Here is a 19,097-nt window from a genome sequence, read left to right on the forward strand (position 1 = left end):
TAACTGTTTACGTGATGAAGCTTTTTTAAAAAAAAGAAATTTGGATGGCAATTTCTTCAATTTTTATGTTTACAGAGCAATGATAATGAAGAACGTCTAGCAGTCGTTAAGCTGCTGGCAAAAATGTTTGGAGCAAAAGATTCTGAATTGGCATCCCAGAACAAACCATTGTGGCAGTGTTACTTGGGAAGGTAGGTTACAATTTAACAATGACATAGAAACATAGAAAATAGGTGCAGGAGTAGGCCATGCGGCCCTTCGAGCCGGCACCGCCATTCAGTGTGATCATGGCTGATCATCCAACTCAGAACTCTGTACCTGCTTTCTCTCCATACCCCCTGATCCCTTTAGCCACAAGGGCCATATCTAACTTCCTCTTAAATATAGCCAATGAACCGGCCTCAACTGTTTCCTGTGACAGAGAATTCCACAGATTCACCACTCTCTGTGTGAAGAAGTTTTTCCTCATCTCGGTCCTAAAAGGCTTCCCCTTTATCCTTAAACTGTGACCCCTCGTTCTGGACTTCCCCAACATCGGAAACAATCTTCCTGCATCTAGCCTGTCCAATCCCTTTAGAATTTTATATGTTTCAATAAGATCCCCCCTCAATCTTCTAAATTCCAGTGAGTATAAGCCTAGTCGATCCAGTCTTTCTTCATATGAAAGTCCTGCCATCCCAGGAATCAATCTGGTGAACCTTCTCCGTACTCCCTCTATGGCAAGAATGTCTTTCCTCAGATTAGGGGACCAAAACTGCACACAATACTCTAGGTGCGGTCTCACCAAGGTCTTGTACAACTGCAGTAGAACCTCCCTGCTCCTGTACTCAAATCCTTTTGCTATGAATGCCAACATACCATTTGCCTTTTTCACCGCCTGCTGTACCTGCATGCCCACCTTCAATGACTGGTGTACAATGACACCCAGGTCTCGTTGCATCTCCCCTTTTCCTAATCGGCCACCGTTCAGATAATAATCTGTTTTCCTGTTCTTGCAACCAAAGTGGATAACCTCACATTTATCCACATTACGTTGCATCTGCTATGAATTTGCCCACTCACCTAACCTATCCAAGTCACCCTGCATCCTCTTAGCATCCTCCTCACAGCTAAGACCGCCGCCCAGCTTCGTGTCATCTGCAAACTTGGAGATGCTGCATTTAATTCCCTCGTCTAAATCATTAATATATATTGTAAACAACTGGGGTCCCAGCACTGAGCCTTGCAGTACCCCACTAGTCACTGCCTGCCATTCTGAAAAGGTCCCGTTTACTCCCACTCTTTGCTTCCTGTCTGCCAACCAATTCTCTATCCACATCAATACCATACCCCCAATACTGTGTTCTTTAAGTTTGCACACTAATCTCCTGTGTGGGACCTTGTCAAAAGCCTTTTGAAAATCTAAGTATACCACATCCACTGGCTCTCCCCTATCCACTCTACTAGTTACATCTTCAAAAAATTCTATAAGATCCGTCAGACATGATTTTCCTTTCACAAATCCATGCTGACTTTGTCCAATGATTTCACCTCTTTCCAAATGTGCTGTTATCACATCTTTGATAACCGACTCTAGCATTTTCCCCACCACCGATGTCAGACTAACCGGTCTATAATTCCCAGGTTTCTCTCTCCCTCCTTTTTTAAAAAGTGGGGTTACATTAGCCACCCTCCAATCCTCAGGAACTAATCCAGAATCTAAGGAGTTTTGAAAAATTATCACTAATGCATCCACTATTTCTTGGGCTACTTCCTTAAGCACTTTGGGATGCAGACCATCTGGCCCTGGGGATTTATCTGTCTTTAATCCCTTCAATTTACCTAACACCACTTCCCTACTAACATGTATTTCCCTCAGTTCCTCCATCTCACTGGACCATCGGTCCCTTACTATTTCCGGAAGATTATTTATGTCCTCCTTAGTGAAGACAGAACCAAAGTAGTTATTCAATTGGTCTGCCGTGTCTTTGTTCCCTATGATCAATTCACCTGTTTTTGACTGTATAGGACCTACATTTGTCTTGACCAATCTTTTTCTTTTTACGTATCTATAAAAGCTTTTACAGTCAGTTTTTATGTTCCCTGCCAGCTTTCTCTCATAATCTTTTTTCCCTTTCCTAATTAAGCCTTTTGTCCTCCTCTGCTGGTCTCTGAATTTCTCCCAGTCCTCAGGTGTGCCGCTTTTCTTTGGACTTGATACTATCCCTAATTTCCCTTGTCAGCCACGGGTGCACTACCTTCCCTGGTTTATTCTTTTGCCAAACTGGGCTGAACAATTGTTGTAGTTCATCCATGCGATCTTTAAATGCTTGCCATTGCATATCCACCGTCAACCCTTGAAGTATCATTTGCCAGTCTATCTTAGCTAATTCATGTCTCATACCTTCAAAGTTACCCTTCTTTAAGTTGAGAACCTTTGTTTCTGAATTAACTATGTCACTCTCCATCTTAATGAAGAATTCCACCATAATATGGTCACTCTTACCCAAGGGGCCTCGCACGACAAGATTGCTAACTAACCCTTCCTCATTGCTCAATACCCAATCTAGAATGGCCTGCTGTCTAGTTGGTCCCTCGACATGTTGGTTCAGAAAACCATCCCGCATACATTCCAAGAAATCCTCTTCCTCAGCACCCTTACCAATTTGGTTCACCCAATCTATATGTAGATTGAAGTCACCCATTATAACTACTGTTCCTTTATTGCACACATTTCTAATTCCCTGTTTAATGCCGTCCCCAACCTCACTACTACTGTTAGGTGGCGTGTACACAACTCCCACCAGTGTTTTCTCCCCCTTAGTGTTATGCAGCTCTACCCATTTCGATTCCACATCCTCCAGGCTAATGTCCTTCCTTTCTATTGCGTTAATCTCCTCTCTAACCAGCAATGCTACCCCACCTCCTTTTCTTTCCTGCCTATCCCTCCTGAATATTGAATATCCCTGGATGTTGAGCTCCCATCCTTGGTCACCCTGGAGCCATGTCTCTGTGATCCCAAATATATCATATTCATTAATAACTATCTGCACATTCAATTCATCCACCTTGTTACGAATGCTCCTCTCATTGACACACAAAGCCTTCAGGCTTGTTTTTACAACACTCTTAGCCCTTATACAATTATGTTGAAAAGTGGCTCATTTTGCTTTTTGCCCTGGATTTGCCTGCCTGCCACTTTTACTTTTCACCTTACTACTTTTTGCTTCTACCCTCATTTTACACCCCTCTGTCTCTCTGCACTTGTTCCCATCCCCCTGCCACATTAGTTTAAAGCCTCCTGAACAGCAGTAGCAAACGCTTCCCCTAGGACATTGGTTCCAGTCCAGCCCAGGTGCAGACCGTCCTGTTTATACCAGTCCCACCTCCCCCAGAACTGGTTCCAATGCCCCAGAAATTTGAATCCCTCCCCCTTGCACCATTTTTCAAGCCACGTATTCATCTGAAATATCCTCCTATTTCTACTCTGACTAGCACGTGGCACTGGTAGTAATCCAGAGATTATTACCTTTGTGATCCTACTTTTTAGTTTATCTCCTAACTCCCTAAATTCACCTTGTAGGACTTCATCCCGTTTTTTACCTATACCGTTGGTACCTATGTGCACCAGGACCACTGGCTGTGCACCCTCCCATTCCAGAATGTCCTGCAGCTGCTCAGAGACATCCTTGACCCTTGCACCAGGGAGACAACATACCATCCTGGAGTCTCGTTTGCGGCCGCAGAAACGCCTATCTATTCCCCTTACAATCGAATCACCTATCACCTATGACATATTTTAAAAGTATATTGTTATTGTTAAGTAATTTGGATGCCCTAAAACAGTGGTCCCCAACCAAGACATGTGCCACCAGGCCACGAGGAAACAATATGATTTGGCGACATGAAACGATGAGTCAGCTGCACCTTTCCTCATTCCCTGTCACACCCACTGTTGAACTTGAACGCACGCAAGGTCATCTGTCGCCTAAATTCAGTGATACCCTGGCGCCAGGGATCACTTGTTGGCCTTGCGTGGCTGGCAGGAACTGCCGTTGCTACTGGCCTGGAGCACAGACAGATGGGCGCCCCCTCCAAACCTGTTTAGCACACCGAATGTTCGTGGGGAACCCGGTGCTAAAATATTTGCAGATGACCTAATTTGGGCTCAGGGTTTTGTAAGTAGCAGAGCAGCTACCTTGCTGCAATCTACTGAAAGTCATCCCTCGAGCCAAACTTTTGTCGGCCGATAGAACCTACCTACGTACGGGGGGGGTGGGGGGGGGCGGGGTGCACATGACTGTTGCACTCCTCACTCAGTCACTCTGTCCGGACTGCGACCGCTGCAGCCCCGGCATGGGGACCTCCAGCCCTTACCTTGTCCTTTCAACCCACCCACAACCAGCCACACCTGCCCAAGGCATCTGGCGGCGGGTAGGCGGGAGGCTGGAGTTTGGGTCCGGAGGCTGTCTAATGAGGCAATGAAGCCCTCAAAAATGCTTCAGTACCTTGAGTCCAAGCACCCTGCACTGAAAGACAAACCTGTTGAGTCTTTTGAGTGGAAAAAATGTGAGCAAGCAGAACAGAAGCAAGTACTGATAGCCATGAAAACTAAATAATTGTGGAATAGACTGGACATAAGGAACCCCTTTCGAGTATCGCTGTATTCCAGTTGTGATTAACCGCGCCCCCCCCCACCCCCGGTCAGCTGGTCCACAAGAATATTGTCAATATTAAACTGGTCTGCAGTGCAAAAAACGTTGGTGACCCCTGCCCTAAAACCATGAGAGGAACTGATAAATATGTTCTTCCAGGATTACATGAATTTCAAATTTAAAAGTTACAGATGGTATCCTCATATTCACATTTATGTGGGCTTGTTTATATATAAAAAAAGAAGTGATGTATCTATTCAATATTATTTACATTGCAGATTTTTATGATTTTGAGCCTTGCATTATTAACACAAAATATAAAAATCATTGCAGAAGGTCCAGCATGGATTTGCTATGGTTCTATGGATGCTGAATTTACTTCAGTATATTTTAAAGTCACTATTTTGATCCTTGTAAAAGTTTTAATTCCATTTGGAAAAAACCTTTGTATCTGGCTACTAAGAAAGCCACATCTGCCTGTAGGGTTTCGCTTGTGGAAAATGAAATGCAGTTAGTTTTGGTGAAGAGTCTGCAAAGTTTATAAAGATTTCATAATAAAGGCTTAAAGCCTCTAGTGTATGTGGCTTAGTTTTAAAAAAAAAATTCCCAATTCAGTGAACTGCTTCCATTTTTGCATTATTTCTACAATCTTCCTGTAGATTCAATGACATCCATGTTCCTATCCGTCTTGAATGTGTGAAGTTTGCAAGCCACTGTCTTATGAATCATCCAGATTTAGCAAAAGATCTGACTGGTAAGTATCCAATTAACTAATTTATAAAGAATATACTGATTTCTCAACTAATAGAAAAAATAATAATAATACTTATCAGAAATATTGGGAAATTGATGACAAGATCAGTATAGTTAAATCCTACTGTATCTTGAAAATGTTCTTCAACGGTTGGAGTCCTTGTTATGAAGGAATATCATGGTGCTGTTGGATAAGGAGTTCCAGATTTTGGACCCAATCACAATAAAAGAATGGTGATATATTGACTACACAACAGAAAACTTGGAGGTAAACTTGCTGATGGTGGTTTTCTGATGTGTCTGTTTTTAACCTTTCGTAGTAAAGATTAAGGGTTTTGGAGATGTTGTTCAAGTAGCTTAGGTAAGTATCACATTGAACTTTGTAAAAGATGCATATTGTAAATACATGAAATTCTGAAGATGCTGGAAATCCAGAGTAACACACACATGCTGGAGAGACTCAGCAGGTCAGGCAACATCTACAGAGAAGAATAGTGCTATGAAGGATCTTAGCCTGAAACTTTGACTGTTTATTTCTCTTCATAGATGCTGCCTGAGATGCACATTGTATTCTTTTTACAGCAGGAATGGAGGGAACAAATGTTTATCGTAGTGGTCATGGTGCCAATCAATCTGGCTGCCTTACCCGAGATGGTTTTGAACTTCAGCTTTTGGAGCTGCACTTATGCAGACCAGTGGAGGATAATCATAACTCACCTGATTTATGTCTCCTAAATCCTGAAAAGGTTTTTGAAATGTTAGAAGGTGGATGACTCACCACAGGACATTCAACTTCTGACATTTCCTTGTGACTTTTGCATTTATGTGACTGCTGCAGTTGTATTTCTGGTTTCCATAATGCTGATAATTGGGAACTTGACAATAGTGTTGCCATATATTCTCGAAATAGAAAGAAATGTGCACAAGAAATAAAACAAGAGTTAATGTTTCAGTTCAATGACTCTTCATCAGAATTGTGAGTTCTGCTGTTGTTCATTGGAATGCTTTGATAGTCACTGAGCATGGATGTGGGTTTTGCTGGCTGTCAAGATCATTTGTAGGTGGACTAGCCGTTTGTAGCTTAGAGGCTGCTGTACTCCCGAGGGCTTTCTGACTATTCAGCAGGGAGGCAGTTGCCCATTGGAATCTTAAACCCCAGAAATCAATGGTACGGGATTGGAAATTTGGGTAGCTGGATGGATTTTATAAGATATATCCCACAAAGAACAGGGAATAAAATGGATATCAATTCAGTGCATAATTGAGGGTACTTGTATTTCTGAAGTTGTTGCAGTCTTTTTGTTACTTATGACTTTGGGTTAGGGCTATTTGAGTGTTTCAAGGAAAGAAGGCTAATTGAAAGAGCATCAAACAAAACACAACAGAAGAGAAAGCTGCAAAGTTCTGATGTGCTGATTTTAAGGTAATTTAATCTTCAAGTAATTTAATAAATATTTGGAACAACAACATAAATTTTATTCTACATCTGGATGTGGTATTTTGATTATTGTTTGGTTACTTTAAATTTCAGTATTGCGAAGAATAAGAATTATTGCTTATGAACTGCGTGCATGGATTTCTTTTAATCTTTATGATGAGGTTCTGAATTAAACTGGGATTTTATGAAAGGCAAGATTGTGGGAACTGTGAAGTGGATTTTTAAGTTTCTAGAAGGATGTGGGATTTATGTTGAATTGTGTTGCTGTATAGGCTAGATTGTGTAGAAAATTAATTAACCACAAATGGATGGTGAATTACAAGTATTGCCCAATAGTCCTCATTGTGTCACAAATGTGTTGAACGTTCACAGTTGAAGTAATTAATGGCTTCAGCTTCAGAAAGGAATATATAAATTCATTGTTGATGATAATGGTGTTGAATATTTCCTTAGAGGATTTAAATTATATTGCTGTGGAAACAACAAAGATTCATTCATAAGTGGTTTGTAGAAAGTAAATTTGTAATTAGTTGCAGTTCTTTCCCGGGTTACTGCAGTGTTCCTTTCCCTGAATTGCTTGTAAGTCTGGAATGCAGCCTCGAACCGAATTGGCACATGGCAGAAGATGTGTGTAGCCCTGCAGAAATCTACAGATACATCCTGCTGGTCTCCCAAATGTTTGATCATATGCACAGGCTGCATACAAATCGGGTGTTTGAAGGTGGCAGGGACCTATACTCTACAGTAAAAACTTTTACTATTTCAGTTTCTTTTGAAAATGGATAAAAACATAACAATTTTAAGGTGTTTTGTATTTCAAGGACTGAAATTAAGTCATGTTGCTCTTCCTCTGAGTTTTATTGATATTTGGCGAAGTCAAAAAGCAAATTTTAAAAAATGACGATGTTCATCACGTGCTCTGCAGTGAACTACATTGCAACTTTTATTTGCTGTTTGCATATGCAATCCGGACAGGTGATTTTTTAAACATGAAGTTAAGTTTGGTGCATCACCTTTGTTACTAGAAACATTTGATTTCTTTTCCTTGAATCCTTTTGAGTATTTCTCATATTGGACCAGATTCAGTGCAACATCACTGACTCAACATGTTATTGTGGCATATTCTCAACTCTGTTCTCATTCAGTAGTTTCAATAGTTCGATTTAACATCAGATAAATGTATGAAATACACATCCTGAAATTCTTGTTTGTCACACATCCACGGAAACAGATGAGTGCTCCAAAGAATGAGTGATATTTAAAACATTAGAAACTCAGAGTCCATCCACCCTCCTCCCCACACAAGCAGCAGCAAAGCAATGACCCTCTCCCACCCCCACCCACTTCCATTTTTAAAAAAAGCATCAGCACTCTCCACCCATCAAGCATGCAATAGCAAATCCCCCAAGAAAGACCATGATTTGCGGTACAACAAAAAAATAATCTTTCACCTAACAATTTGTCATGCCACAGGCTTTCTCTCTCTCCCCCTAATAGGGAAAAAGAGGTGCCCCCTTTCAGCAAGAGTGGAGACATGACAAAACAACTTGCTGATTTATGGTGTTAGAAGTCAGTTGTGCCACTTTTTTTTCTAAGTTCTCTGCTTGGAGAATCGGCAATAATCTCTCCTCCACCAACTAGGGGGAGAGAGAGAGAGCGCGATTCACTGTGTACAGAGCATCTAGCAGCTGATCTGTTGTTCCCGATGTTCTGTTCTCTCCTGCAATGCTTCAGTCAGCGGTACCAGCTTAGAATCATCCTATCCACAGGGCTGCGAAACTTCGGAACCCTGAAGGCCTGCTTGTCTTCTAGGCCACGTCCTTGGGATATTGAAAAGCAGCTGGTTGTGACCCCACAGGAACAGGTCCCAACACCGCAAAGAATGTGGAAGACTGAAAGATATAATGTGTACCCTTCTGACCTCTTACTCTATTTCAAGATCTGTGATTGAGTGCTGGAATAGAAATGAGAGACTAGATATGTTTCACTTATAGTCCTGCCATAATGTTGCTCCATTTTTTTCTAATTGGAAAAAGGTCCCGTTTATGAACATTATGTGCTGTGTCATATGGTGTGGGGTGATCATGGTCTTCCATCTGTCTTTAATCTGAGAAGTTCTAAAAAGCTCTTCAGAACTTTTGGCTGTCCATCGCTTGATGCAACTCATGAATGTCATGCCCTATTGACTGCAACTTTTTCTTCCATCGCTGCATGATGTTCAAGCTTCTCTTTCCTCAGTACACATCCCAGAAATTCTAGCTGCCATTTCCTGATTGTTATCAGTTATCTTCTTATTCCAGCGTTTTACAGTTCATTTATTACTCTGACCTTCTACGATATTTTCAGCATTCTTCTCAAAAACCACATTTCTACAGCTTTTGAGTCTTCCCTCATTTTGCTTTGATATTGTGCAACATTTGCTCCATATGTTAGTGTGGAATAAACATAACACTGGTTTATGTTTATGAGTTTTGTACCCATAGAAATTACGTTATTCTTTAGTAATCTTGCTAAGATGTTCGAACATGCATTTAACAATCACAATCTTCCTCCTAATTTCAACTTCAGCCCTACCGTCAGATGCTATCATGCTCTCTAAGTAATTGAACTAATTACTTCGTTGCCCACTTTCAGTTCACATTTCTGTATTTCTTTCTTTTTGTGACAACCATACATTCGGTCATCTTGCAGTTGACGGTCAGTCCTCTCTTTGCATGTTCTTCGATTTTATCTACTATTTCTTGGAGCTTCTTTTTAGAAGTAGCTATCGGCTCTGTGTATTGTAGGTTGTTCAAATTGTATCTGCCAGTTATCATGCCTAGAATATTGCTAATTGCTCTTAGAACCTTCTCACTGTAAAGTTTGAATAGGTCGGGTGAGAGAACGCTGCCCTGTCTGACTCGCCTCTTAATCTAGACAAAATAATTTGTCTCATTTTCAATTCTCATTCCTGTTCTTTGTTCCCAATACAAATTTTTGATCATTCTGATATCTTTCCCATCAATATCCAAGTGCTGAAGGACTTTTATAAGCTCTTCATGTTTCAACTTATCAAAAGCTTTGGTATAATTGATGAAACTTGGGTACAAGTTTTTTTGTGTGGGAGGGGTACTTGGGTGGGCCGGGGGGGGGGGGGGAGGGGGAGGTTTGATTGTGCCTGTTCTGTTTTTGTAGTTTTTGTGTGGGGAAGTGGGATTTGGGAGTTGATGATCATGCTGCCTTTCTTTTCTTTCCTGGTTTCATGGCTATACCCGGAAAAGAAGAATTTAAGAGCTATACACTTGGATAATGAATAAATGAACCTGAAATCTTTCTGGGCCTCTATAGTGCACTCACAAATCATTCTAAGGATGAAGAATGCATTTCACGTTCCACTATCTTCAGTGAAGCTTTACTGCTCTCGAGTGGTCTCCAGTTTTGTTCTCTTTCCTCCTCTCATCATGATGATTCATTGCAGGACTTTCACTAAGATGACTCATTAAACTAATTGTGCAGTGTAACTAGTATTTAATTGCTTTAGGTTTTGTTCTGGCAGTGTAATAAATGCTGACTTACCCCTTTCCTCAGGTATTTTCCCACTATCATATACGTATTTCATTCAGCAGATCATTAAATTAAATTCATTTAAAAGCCGAATGGAGGTTTTTTTCATTTAATAGCAATTTCATGTGTTTCTAATTTTTAAAAAAATATTTAAATTTTAGTTTTTTTTAATAGTTTCTAGAGATGTTTGATTATCAGATATGTTTGGAAACTGAGAAAGTTTCATGATGCATCAGGTTTGCTCAGTGCAAATGCTCTATAGCTCCAATTGTGAACTGCTATTGCTTAAAGAGTTGCTTGGTGGCAAAACTTAGAAAAAACAGGAGGGGGGAATATTATCTGTGAAATAAGCTACATTAAGAACCTAGTTTGCATCATGTAAATAAAATATACCAGGTGAGTAATAGGGTCCTTTTGCTGTGCGACATTTATCTCATGTATTCTAATGACAGCAATGTTTTGTCATTGCAGTTGCCTTCAAAGTTAATAGTTCTCTGGTTAATAGTTCGAGATTGAAATTTAAGTTCTCAGTCCATGTTGGCAGTCATCACAGTGATTTGCCTCATGTTTTTCCTATTTGCACACTTCACCCATGTGGTTGCATAGCATTATTTAAATGACCAAATCAAGCTGGATGTTGCTCCCTCTCACCCCCTACAGTGTATTCTTCCTCTTTTGCACTAAATTGGTAAAAGTGCATAGGTCCCTGTCACCTGGGACTCAGCGTTGCACAAACAGGTGACAAGTTATAGTAAGGCCTTGGCTGACCTTTTACTGAATTTCCCACCTCAAAAAATGCTGTTAGTCGTTGACAAGAAACAAAACTTAGATGGAACTTTGCCTCTTTCTAAGTTGCCCTGGTTTAATAAAGCTTTTCAGTGTGTGATGTGAAGAAATAACTTAAAACCATCAAACTTGATTTCAGTAATTCTCAAAGTTTTTAAAAAAACATTTAACAAGTGAAACGGATTAAAATAAAATAAAATCATTAAAAAATGTAAGTAATAACTACCAAATTTCCAGCTTAGGAATTCCCGTTCTGTTGATTATGGATTTGATTTTCCTAATCGGAATGACTGATATAGCATTGCAGCGATGTTTTGGAATTGGTGGCCAAAGGCAGTTAGATTGAGCTGAACTCCATAAATCTGTTTCCAAATATATTTTAGAAAGCTATCAAATTAATCTTGTAGGTGTAATTAATATGCAGGCCATCCTCCGATTACAAACGAGTTAAATATCCCCAAGTCGATTCCCCCCCCCCACAAAGAAGTCACATAATATGGTAACCACACCTCCATGGTATTGTAATGAATATTATAAAAATATGTAAGTTTGAGAAGTAAGAACAATTACTAAAAGTATTGGCAGAGAGGTACCATTTCTGCTATTTAGGGATGAATACAAGTCAGACTTTTGAATTTGATAATATTATAGGATCTCTTGTATATGTAGCAGATGCCCATATGGTGTGTGTTTTTTAAACCAGCAATGGTGTGCATATGATATATTGCTCATAATTTTATATTAGTAGATTGAAGTAATTTGGCACTATTGAAACTGAAGTGTTGGTTTGACATGACTACCTGATGAAAAGCAAAGCATGCAAATTCATTCCAAGTTTATTATATGATTTCAGTCTGACATGTAGAACCATCCAAATATTACAATACAATAAATTAATCCAAATCTGCTTTTCTGTTTATTTCAGTTGCTAATTGCACATTGCTTGTGTTTTAAGGTTTTAATGTTTTAAGCTGCTAATAAGAATTTAGTGTAAAGTATATTAGTGTATTACCAGCAGTTACTGGGTTGAATGCATTTTACTTCTGTAGTCCAAAGTATGTGTGATCTCAAACCGTGAGAGAACAAGAAGTTTTTGAAGCCTTAGTTTATTTATCCTTTTATGAGGATTGCAATTTTATAGCCAGTCTCTCTTTCAGATGGTTTTCATCAATCCATAATTATCAACATTTCAGCTTGTCTGTAAAATGATCCTATTTTTGGTTACTGTAAACAAAGAATAAAGGTTAAATTTGGGTATCTCTAAATATAGTGAATGACAATTCACAGGAATTTCAGTACAGTTCCATAGGTTCGGGTTTTAATAAAGGGTTGTTACTACTAATGTCTCCTGAGTAATTTAAAACAGAAGCAGTAATGAGATTTCAAGTTGCCTTTACCTGAATGTGGATATAGCAGCTTATTCAATTTTGGAAGATAAATGAAGGTAGTTAGTGACTTAAAACTGAAAACTGCTGTTTGGCATTTTGTGTACTGAACTGAGCTGTAAAAATATGACAATCGTTTATTACAGAGTTTCTCAAAGTCAGATCGCATGATCCTGAAGAAGCGATAAGGCACGATGTCATTGTATCAATTGTAACTGCTGCTAAAAAGGACCTCTCACTCGTTAATGATCAGCTGCTAAACTTTGTAAGAGAGAGGACTTTAGACAAACGGGTGAGAAGATTTGAGTTTTATCTTTCAAGTGCTATTCTCTACTGCTTACATTAACTTTTTTTTGGTGGGGATTACATCACTAATTATTCACTGACCCCAAACCTTCATATTATTACTCTCCATGATGTTTATAGTTTTGAATAGAGTTTGTTTTCCTTTTTTTCTCTTGTTCATTACTGTTTTACTTTCTTAATTTTGGGAATGACTGGGTTCAGTGTTCAAACTTTTTGAAATGCCACTTGAAAATTATTGTGCAGTGAACAGGATCTAGAAAAATTACTACTTGTCATTGATTGGTTAGCAGATTTTTTTTGAGAAACTTGTATGTTTTTTTAAATATCCCTATTAAGAAACTAGAACAAGATGGGAATACAGATATCCTTAATTGTCAGCTATATAGGCAGTTGTACTGAATGATAAAGAAGCCAGTATGTACTTATGAGATAGCTGAATACTCTGCCTCAATTTTCTTCCTACTTAGGGCAGCACAGTGGTATAACTAGCAGAAACATTGCCTTGCATCGCCGGAGACCCAGGATAAGTCCTGACCTTGGGTACTGTCAATGGAGTTTACAAGTTCTCCCTGCGATCTCATGAGTTTGCTCCTATAGACATACGGTTTGGTTGGTTGATTGGCCACTGTAAATTGCCCTCATCAGTAATAGATTCTGAAGGGGTTAACTAGAAAGTGGAGTGAATATTAATAAATGGGATTAATGTAGAATTAGTGTAAATGAATTATGGTCAGCATGGGCTGAAGGCTTTTGTCAATATATCTTACTGCTCATTAGGGTTGCAGTGAAGATCCTGCATCTCTGGCAGTGTTCAGGGCTTCCTTCATGTCACTCGCTTCCTCTCGGTTTTCACCACTGTCAGTCACACGAGTCCCAAATGGATACTCAGGAATACAAGCGCACTCAGATGTAGAAGGATTCTTTATTGTTGTTTCTGCAACAATTTCGTTTTACCAGTCAGAGTTGTTAGTCCTGAGCTGAACCCCTGAACTTGGAGTACCAGAGGATGATCTTCATCTCTCTGGATCATTGAAGCACACATGCCTCCAAACCCAACAAAAAGTTTGTGATCCTCATAGAGATCAATACATCTATATTATTGCTTATATGATCCTTCATAAAGTTGCCTATTGGGAAAATTTCTTATCGCATCCATAGCCTGTCACATTTTAGCTGACTTTCTGGGCTTGCATCTGCATACAGGAATGTTATTTCAGTCTTATCTTTCTCTAGCATAACCTAACAATTGAAGTGAGTGCTTGTATATATTGTAATAATCACTATATAAGTTAAAGTTTTTTAAAAATAAGGCTCAGACAGGATACTATTCATAAATTTATCTAGTTATTTATTGCATTTTATTGCAGCGGCCAATTGTGGAGACTTGCAATTATATTTTTGCTCTGTTTTTCTGTAGAATTGCATGCTATGACCACACAGACAGATGGGCACACATGCAGACACCAACATAGACACGTACACAGACATAGACATGAACGTAGACACGGGCACACAGACAGACTTACGCACACACGATCATTTAAATCTGGTTCTCGACCTTTTTATATCATGGATCCCTACCATTAACAGAGGGATCAGTTGACTGCAGGTTGGGAGCCCTTATTTTAAATAGAATAAAAATATTTATGCTTGTTTCATTATTTTCAATTGTGTAGAAATAAAAAAATATTATATATCCAATGATTTAAGTAAGTAAGTAACACTTATTTTTCCTTCCCAGTGGAGAGTGAGAAGAGAAGCTATGATGGGTCTGGCACAGATCTATAAAAAGTATTGTCTACAAGCTGAGGCAGGAAAAGAAGCTGCCAAACAGATTTCATGGATTAAGGACAAACTTCTGCATATATACTATCAGAACAGCATTGATGACAAGTATGTGGTAACTTTTGGAAATAAATGTAATGCAGGTGATTGTGGCAATTCTAACTATCAAAGAAACAAAAGTTATGATTGTACCTGTTTTACAAATTTAAAATGCCTGCATTATGCTTGTTCAAACATTCACATTATGATTTAAATCAATTTCTTTCCATGTTAAGATTAATAATTGGTGATGCTATAGGTCTTTTACATCGTGATCTGACTGTTGCAGGAGGATATTCAAATTTTATACCATTGAGTTACAGCAAATTTTGCAAAACTGAAATGAGAAATCCTGGTAATATATCACAGACTTCTTATTTATTTCTTGTTTATTTTCTGTGGCTTTGTCCAATTATAACATCTTCCAGTTCTAATGAAACATGGTTAACCTTTTCTGTATCTAAATACTATATTATCCTGACTTATTTAGACTTTCATTTAATTCCTGAAATTTACCATATTTAAAATATGATGGTAAAGTGCTGAACATTTTTTTGCTCTGTGGTAGTTTTTCAAAGGAGATGTGATCTTGGGTAATATCCTTGGTGATTTGTAGACATGAGAATTTGGCTCTGAGAAGATGAAACTTCCAACTCTGCTGATATTTAAACAGGAGATTGAGTTTGGACCAAGTTACATTGTGAAGTAATCTTAGTGCCATTACCTTGATTTTTTTTTTGCCCTGAATCTCTTTCGTTGACGTGTATTTGCATTTTATTTGTGATAGTTCTGCCTTTCATTTAGTGAACTTTAGTGTTCTATTTTTAAGCTTTGTTCCTTTACTGTGGTGATAGAAAATGAAGGAAGTGAAGAGTATTTATTTATGATTGTGCCTCTTATGGTTAGTTTCATAACCGCAGCATACTGGCACTATATTAAATGCCTAGTGTGTAGAAGAAGGCTGTGGTTTGTGGATTGCTATTCATAAAGTAGTAAATTTATTTAAGATATATTGATCACAATTGTTAGCCAGTTTAGCCATTATCAAATTTATACCTTGCTGGTTACTGTTCCATGTGTAATTGTTAGACTTAGTGGACTTTGATGGACTGGCATATCAGACACCAGACTCCCAGAGCAAACACAGATGGATAGAGGAGTAGATTCAAGTTTTTTTCAAAGCCTCCTTGTCAAAAATTCTAAAATCCCAATAGATTGCAGAAGTTCCTAGTTAATCTGTTTGTTGGGATTGTACCAAAGCCTGATGTAAATGGTGGGAGGAACCTCCCAAAATACCCACCCATTAGTTGAGCACCTCCTGACCCATGTGCACAGAGTATACAATTCTGATCTCTTCGGTACCCAACTTGAATGGAAACAAGTACTCAGTCCTGAGGACTTTCTGAAAAGACTTTCCCAATATTAGTTGCTATTACATGCCCACTTATAACTCCCTCCAAAAAGTAGATTAAAAACAATATTTTGATAGGTCAGTTTAAGACCACAAGGAATATTTCCAGACTTTGGCTTGTTTCTTTTATCTTTGGAACATCTACTCAACAAGCTTGTATATTGGGTGTAATTTGTATAATTCATAAAAATTTCTGTCATCACCCCAGAAAAGAATGTTTACTCTTCTTGCAATAATATTTGTTTTTTTATAGCCATGAATGTGTTTACTTTTAGTGTCAAAATATACTCACTGACAAAAGTAATTTAATATACTTTGAATTGCTATTTTCTGGACTTCATAATTTCTACTCTTAAAGAAATTTTCTGTCCCTCCTATTGAATTAATTGTGTATTTTAAGAAGATACGTTTCACTGTTTGTCTTCCATGTCAGGATGGAACATTTCACCTCAGTTTTCTTACATTGCCCTAGCAAATGGTTGATATTTGTAGTACAGGTCTCTTCTGGCTTGGAGGCTAGTCACTGAGTAGAATTAATTGTAAATTTTACTTAGCTCATGGACTTAATATTCTTTCCTTTGTCACTAAGATGAATGGTGTTTTCAATTTAAATAATTGATAGTAAATCTCAACAAATTGTTGTTGTCATAGATGCAGATTGAACAAATCCCCTAGCTAGCAATAGATCAACATTCTTTCTTAATATCCTATGTTCCCTGAAAAATTATATCCTAAGACTTGGACAAACTAGTCAACTAAGAGAGATTGACTGATGACTTCATTAGCCTTTGTAATTTACCCTTAAGTGCTTTCTTCCTGTCAGTGACTGTTACTGTTTTGCTGCCTGTTAGTGGTATTATCCTGTCAGACTTATTCCCCACTAGGCTAGCCTTCATTTGTTATGTATTTGTGAATAACAGTTTAACCGTAAAGTTATTCTATTACAACATTGCTCCTGATATTTTTTTCTTCCTTTTCATGTACAGGTCAAGTGTGTGATTGATCATACAGTACTGTGCAGAAGTCTTAGCTAGTGTTCCTAAGACTTTTGCACAGTATTATATGTACTAAATGTTTACCAATATTAACAAAAACTTAAGACTCACAGATATTGCTGTTTCATGGGCAAATAAAGAGAAGCTAGTGTAGATGTCTTTCCACCATGTGCTTCAAATCAAATCAAAATTAACCCAGGAAATGATACAAAAAATAGCCTACTGTACTTGCAAAAGTCTTAGGCACCTGCGCTATATATATGTACCTAAGACTTTTGCACAGAACTGTATCTCCATCACAACTTTAAATATTTTGTTTTGTATTCTGTGCAAACAAGTTAGATTAATTTACCAGAGATTCTGACAAGATCTTTACATCTTACTGAGTTCTTAGCTGTCCAAGAATACTACTAGTGCAATTTTAGAATCTTTGGGATAAAGCTGAGGTGCTGCTAAATTTAACAATAGCAATTTATTCCTTACAGAAAATAAATATGCCTGAAAGCTTGAGTGTGCCTAATCATAACCAGCTTAACAGTCCAATAGCAGATCACATGAAGTTCTTAATGACTTTGTTCCAGGACCGCGTTGGGGATATAATATAAATTCTTATTCTTTGTAATGAATATCTTTTTCCTTTGTCCCCTTTTCTGTGTTCACTACCTCTGTAACTTCACATTCATAGTCTTATACATTGTGTGCTCCTTCATTTCCCACTTGTTTCTCTGTATACTACCATCCTCAATTTTTTTTGTTGTCAATGCCAGCAACATAGTTCATTAAATCTCCTTTTTGCTAATTTCTGACCACCTAATTCCTATTGTTGCAAATAATTTTAAATCACATTTACCATTTCATTTAAAATACTTACTGCTCTTTCCTCCAAAGAAATAACCAATGGTTGAAATATGAGCACTTGCCAGAACTTAGTATGATGGATTAAGCAGACTTTTCATGGAAGTTTGACACATTAATGGAGTTTTTCATATTGTAAAACTAATATATAGACCATAAGATATAGGAGCAGAATTAGTTCATTCGAACCATTGAGTCTGCTCCATTATTCCATTATAGCTGACTATGATCCCCCTCAACACATTCTCCTGTCTTCTCCCCATAACCCTTCACGCCCTGACTAATCAACAACCTATCGACCTCTACTTTAAATGTGCCAAATGACTTGGCCTGTACAGCCATAAATTCCACCGATTCACCACCCTCAGGCTAAAGAAATTTATCTTTTATCTCTCTTCTAACTGGATGTCCCTCTATTCTGAGGCTGTTTACTCTGGTCCTAGACTCCCCCACTATAAGAAGCATCCTCTCCACATCCACTTTATTTAGGCCTTTCAGATTTTGATAGGTTTCAATACAATCCCCCATCCCACCCCCATTCTTGTAAACTCCAGCCCAGAGCCATTGAATGCTCCTCATGTTAACCCTTTCATTATTGGGATCATTCTTGTGATTTCCTCTGGTCCCTCTCCAATGCCAGCACATCTTTTCTAAGATTAGGCCCCCAATACTGTTGACATTGTAGTCTGACCAATGCCTTATAAAGCCTCAGCATTATATTCTAGTCCTCCAGAAATAAGTGCAACATTGTATTTGCCTTCCTCACCATTGACTCAACTTGCAAGTTAACTTTTAGGGAATCCTGCACCTATGTACCTTTGCACCTATGATTTCTGAATTTTCTCCCCATTTAGAAAATAGACTGCCTTTATTCTGTCTACCAAAGTGTATGACCATACATTTCATAACATATATTCCCTCTGCCTCTTCTTTGCCCATTCTCCTAGTCTGTCTAAGTGCAGCTGTAGACTCCCTGCTTCCTCAACACTGCCTGCCCCTCCACCTATTTTCGTATATTGTCTGCAAACTTGGCCGCAAACCCATTAATTCTGTCATCCCAATCATTGACGTATAACATGAAGAGAACTGGTTCTAACACTGACTCCTGTGGAATGCCACTATTCATTGGCAACCAACCGGAAAAGGCTGCCTTTATTTGCCCCCTTT

The 19,097-nt window shown here is 38.5% G+C and overlaps 1 protein-coding gene across 5 annotated transcripts in view; it reads left to right on the forward strand.

Moving 5' to 3' along the window:
• Window positions 1-19,097, forward strand: part of pds5b (PDS5 cohesin associated factor B) — a 278,218-nt gene that overhangs the window by 145,008 nt on the left and 114,113 nt on the right. For all 5 annotated transcript variants that reach the window (XM_073043864.1, XM_073043867.1, XM_073043862.1 and 2 more), the window contains 4 exons: window positions 76-191; window positions 5,294-5,388; window positions 12,686-12,831; window positions 14,587-14,738. In XM_073043864.1, the coding sequence (XP_072899965.1) occupies window positions 76-191; window positions 5,294-5,388; window positions 12,686-12,831; window positions 14,587-14,738 (509 nt within the window). The remainder of the gene's footprint in view (window positions 1-75; window positions 192-5,293; window positions 5,389-12,685; window positions 12,832-14,586; window positions 14,739-19,097) is intronic.

Source organism: Hemitrygon akajei, chromosome 4 (genome assembly GCF_048418815.1).
Source record: "Hemitrygon akajei chromosome 4, sHemAka1.3, whole genome shotgun sequence".
Classification (NCBI taxonomy): domain Eukaryota; kingdom Metazoa; phylum Chordata; class Chondrichthyes; order Myliobatiformes; family Dasyatidae; genus Hemitrygon; species Hemitrygon akajei.